This window comes from Centruroides vittatus, unplaced genomic scaffold (genome assembly GCF_030686945.1).
Source record: "Centruroides vittatus isolate TY-2023 unplaced genomic scaffold, ASM3068694v2 contig_2682, whole genome shotgun sequence".
NCBI lineage: Eukaryota > Metazoa > Arthropoda > Arachnida > Scorpiones > Buthidae > Centruroides > Centruroides vittatus.
In genome coordinates, this window is record NW_027121707.1 from 605,877 (window position 1) to 610,472 (window position 4,596).

General features: G+C 32.9%; 1 protein-coding gene across 1 annotated transcript; it reads left to right on the forward strand.

Moving 5' to 3' along the window:
• The first annotated feature begins 1,878 nt into the window (after nt 1-1,878).
• LOC136971709 (E3 ubiquitin-protein ligase PDZRN3-like) lies at nt 1,879-3,546 on the forward strand. The gene has a single exon (XM_067266186.1). It carries the CDS (start codon nt 2,011-2,013, stop codon nt 3,346-3,348), a length of 1,338 nt encoding a protein of 445 aa, XP_067122287.1. The 5' UTR covers nt 1,879-2,010; the 3' UTR covers nt 3,349-3,546.
• Nucleotides 3,547-4,596: the final 1,050 nt, after the last annotated feature.

Below are 4,596 nucleotides of genomic sequence, written 5' to 3' on the forward strand. Positions count from 1 at the left end.
GTTATTAATGTTTAAATTGTTTGAATTTTTGTTCAATAATGTTTAGAGGGGGAAATTCCATCTGTATCCAAAGAAATTACTACGAAATAAATTTTTAAAAAATAAATAAAAATAAAAAATATAAAATTAGATTTAACACATTCGCCCAATTATTTCATATAAATTTTTTAAAAAATAATAATGATAACTAAAAAAAAATTAATTAAATTAACGAATTATAAAATCTAATTTTAACGACTTTTGAAGTTAGATCTGTAATTAATTGATCCGTCTAACGACTTACGGTTAACTTAAACTCTGGACGAGTCCATTTTCGAATTGCCCCCCTTAACAATTAAATTGCTCCTCTGTAGGACGTGGGCCCCACGTTGTGAAATCACTGCTGTAAGATATTAATTAAAACATTTTAAATAATATATAACTAGAAAAATGATATTGCAATTATTGTCTTATAATTGATTTCTTCATACGAATAGCAACATTCTTACATTTAAATTACAATTACATCACACGTGGTAGATTGACACAGCGATATTTTTTATTTTACTTTTTTTTCCGTTCGATGGTACTCATTGGGCTTAAAGTTAGTCTTCAGTTTAAAATGCTATCGAGGAAAAATGTTTCTATTATTTATAAAAGGAATAAAACATATTTTTTTTTTTTTTAAACGAGAATTTATGTACAATATGGCACAGAATAGATATCAACGAATAGTGTACATAAATCAACATTTAAAGATTTCCAAAAAAATAGTTCAATGATACATACGTGCCATTTCTAAAACCCTTTTTCGACGATGGAAATTTAGAATATTTCGTTTCTAATGCGTATGAAAGACGACCAGTTATTATTATTTAAATCGCGGTACAGTTGTACATCATACTTCGAATTTAATTCATTCCTGGAATTTAGGAATGAATTAAATTCCAAGTCCGAACTTTATTTTCTGTTTTAAGTTTACCGAAATCGGTAAACATAATTTAAGGTAAAAATAACGCAATTAAATTTCCCAATAATAAGTTAAAACACGAAAACAGTAAATAAAATACGTAAATACTGTATAATAAAATGAACGGTATGCGAACAATAAATGCAATTTTGACTTCGGCATCTTAACACTTCCATTGTCACTTGACACTTCCATTGTTGATGGAAGTGTTAAGATTTAATCCTGTCCCTCTCCCCCGTGGGGAGAAATTTCGAAAAATCCCTTCTTAGTGTGCATTCTCGTGACGTACCCTGTGTACCAAATTTCAACTCTTACTGTTTGGGCTCTGCACTGATTATTATTGTTATCATTATCAACTCGTCTCGATTATATATATAGATTAGACCAGGCTTTAACAGATGAAGAAATTATCAAAAGTATGCAGGGTGAAAATGAAGAAGAAGAGGAAGAAAGAACCAAGATCACATTGCTGGCGCCGAAGCTGCAAACATTTTCCTGCAGTACATAATGCATAACGTTAAATTCCTGCAGTAAACACATAGCATTACATTTAATAAAGAATTAAACTGACGTCTTTTATCTCTCAGTAATCTGGCACTCTGACAAATCTGGCATTCGTCTATGCAAGAAATGGCCGGATTAGCAGGAGTCTCCTGTATATTTTCGTAAAGTTTCTTGTATACGATGTATTTTTTTAACTTTTGTGTAGATCAATATAAAAAGCAAACATTGAGTTTAAATCATTACATTTTCAGTTGAATGGATTCTGAACAGTAGTGGATTAAGGGTATATTTGCAATTGTTTTATTTTTTCCAGTTTCGGGGTCCCCGAGACACGGGGCTCGTAGGCATGTGCCACACGTGCATAATAGATAATCCGGCATTGGTTCTGAATATAAATTATCATCTTAATTTAATGAATTAATTCCTATAACAGAAATATTGTAAAAATTATCACGTAACAATTACCGCGCTAAATTGTTCGCTTCGTTTGTTAAAAATAGACACCGAAATTCCGAAAATTAAAAACAAAAAATTAAATTGAAACAGTGAATGAAAGCATGGTTCCACCGCAAACCGCTTATCAAGTGGAAAATTTTGATCCTTTTCCTAACGAAGATTTAATATGTAGCATTTGCGACTGCGTTTTCTATGACCCAGTAGAGTGCCCGTGTCGTCACGTTTACTGCCGAAATTGCATTTGCGATTGGTTGAGCTGCCAGAATACCTGCCCCGTTTGCAGGAAATCGGTTATTTTATACGAACTTCGAGCCGTAGGGCCGATAATCAAAAATATGATAATGAAGTTGACCATTCGTTGTCCGAATTCCGAACACGGTTGCAAGAAGAACTTCGCCTTGGAGGAATACGATTCTCACTTAGTTAATTGTGATTATGTAGTAGTAGAATGCAGTAAATGCCAAGAGAAAATGGTAGTTAAAGATAAATTTAAACACGAGCAATTAGAATGCAATTATCGATTAATTCAATGCAAAAAATATTGCTCTCTCATGTTGCCCGCTATTGTAATAGAATCTCACGATTGCGCTGGAGAATTGACAAAGGAAATAGGAGATAAGAAGAAATTAATTAACGAATTAAAAAATAATTTAAAATATTGTAAGAAACAATTCAATAAAGATGCAACAGCAAGTCAAGCTATTGACGTTATTAGAGCGGGTAAATCATTTGCAGCTACTTTTATTAATAAAATTAAGAAATTTCTAGTTGATTTTTCAAGGCGTGTGGATCGAAAACAACGGACGAAAGAAACCATCAATCGTCCCGAAAATGTTGATAATTCGTGGGAAGGCAATGGCATTGAATCAGATTTAATTAATGCCAATCGATTGCATTGTGCACCCGTATTTCATTGTTTCCACGACGAAATTTTCAACCCATCCGATTCGAGTGAAGCAGAAGTACGTAGCGTGACGACGACATTAGATGAACCCAGTGAATTTATAATACCAACAGGCAGAAATATTGGTACCGAATGTTCTTATGGTGATAATGAAAATAGTGTGGCATCAACACCCAATGTATCAATTAAAGTGGACGAGATGCGGAAACGGAAAAAATTTCACTCGGGTGTAAATATTTCACATGAAATGCAAAGACCAATTGTAATGTTTACAATTCCAAATGTGAGAATGTCAAAACAACGCAAATTTTCTAATTCTACAAATACAATTGGCAAACTAGAAACAAGGCAGCTTCCATATTTAAACACGGGTAATGTCAACAGAATAAAATTAAATCTAAAGACACCGGAAATAATTCAAAATCCTGGGATGTCATCGAAAGGTAGATTTAAAATTAATTGTATAAGTGAAAATGAATGCGATAGAAATATATTATTGCTGGCAAACAAAGGAGGGAGCATTGTCTTTAGATAATAATTCGCCGGTTCAGATGGAAGATTTCTGTATTCCTCCATTAGAAGATATAAATTCTACAAGAGATGTGGATAAATACGAAATTTCTGAAGCACAGAGAGTTAATTTCAAAGTTTTTAATCGCAAAATCCGTGTTGTAAGAATTGTACGAAAACTATTTATAAACTGTTTATCATCTAGTTATAATGACAATGGCAATTTTGAATTATCCGGAAATTTTGATAAACCGGATAATGCAGTAATGAAATAAATTTTGGAAAGGAGATGAATTAATTAAAATGCCAAAATTCTTTAAATAAACGTTTATATAATTAAATGTTTTGTTTTTTCGGCCTGTGACCGTTCAGGGAGACTTTCGAACCCATCGTGGTTTCGGTCAAGCCCACGATGGGATAGCCCATTGGTGAGGAACAGGATCCGACGTATTTCCAGGGCCGAATATACTGCCAATGGGAAAATTAACACGGTTTTTCTAAAGAATAAGCTGTGGATTAATGGGTATTATGTAGGAGCGTGAATTGTTTAAATTTTAATTAAAAACGCCTGTGCCTTTTTTCGAAAATTTCTAAAATTATGCAGGAAGTTGTGTATTAGGAAGAAATGTCACTAGAAATTTTCACAGAATCCGACAATTGGTTCAAGAGATATTGCTCTACCCCCTTAATATCTCCCGAAACAATGGTCGGATTTTTCTGACATTTTCTAGTAACATTTCCTTGCAAAATTTCAGAAACTTTAGACAAAAAGCACAGATATTAAGCTTCAAATTGGTGAAAAAGTCATGACCTGCACACGTACTTACACACTCATTCACTACATACGCAAAGAATTCCCAATTTTTTTGCATTTCTCGATGTTTCAAGGTCCCGTGAAACAGAAACATCTTTATGTTGAAGAGATGGGGAAGGGTAATATTTTAAAAATAGTTAAATGACTCCCTCTATTTCCGCTTAATCACTGATATTAGTGATTTTATGTACTTCTGAAAACTTAAAGGTAGCAATTATTAGGAATGAAAACAAAGAATGTCGAGAAAATTCAGCTTGTTTTGAAATACTTCCTAGATCTATAGTAGCAGCCAGAAGGCAAAATTTCTTATTGTAGTTGTCTGTAAAGGCACAACGAGTTCTGTCCGTTTTTAACGCTCATTGAGCCTAACTTCATTTTCTTGGCCACATTCTTAAATTATCCAATACGATCTTTGGTATAAATTATTTAAGCAACGATATGCAATTGTTTAAAGTTCAA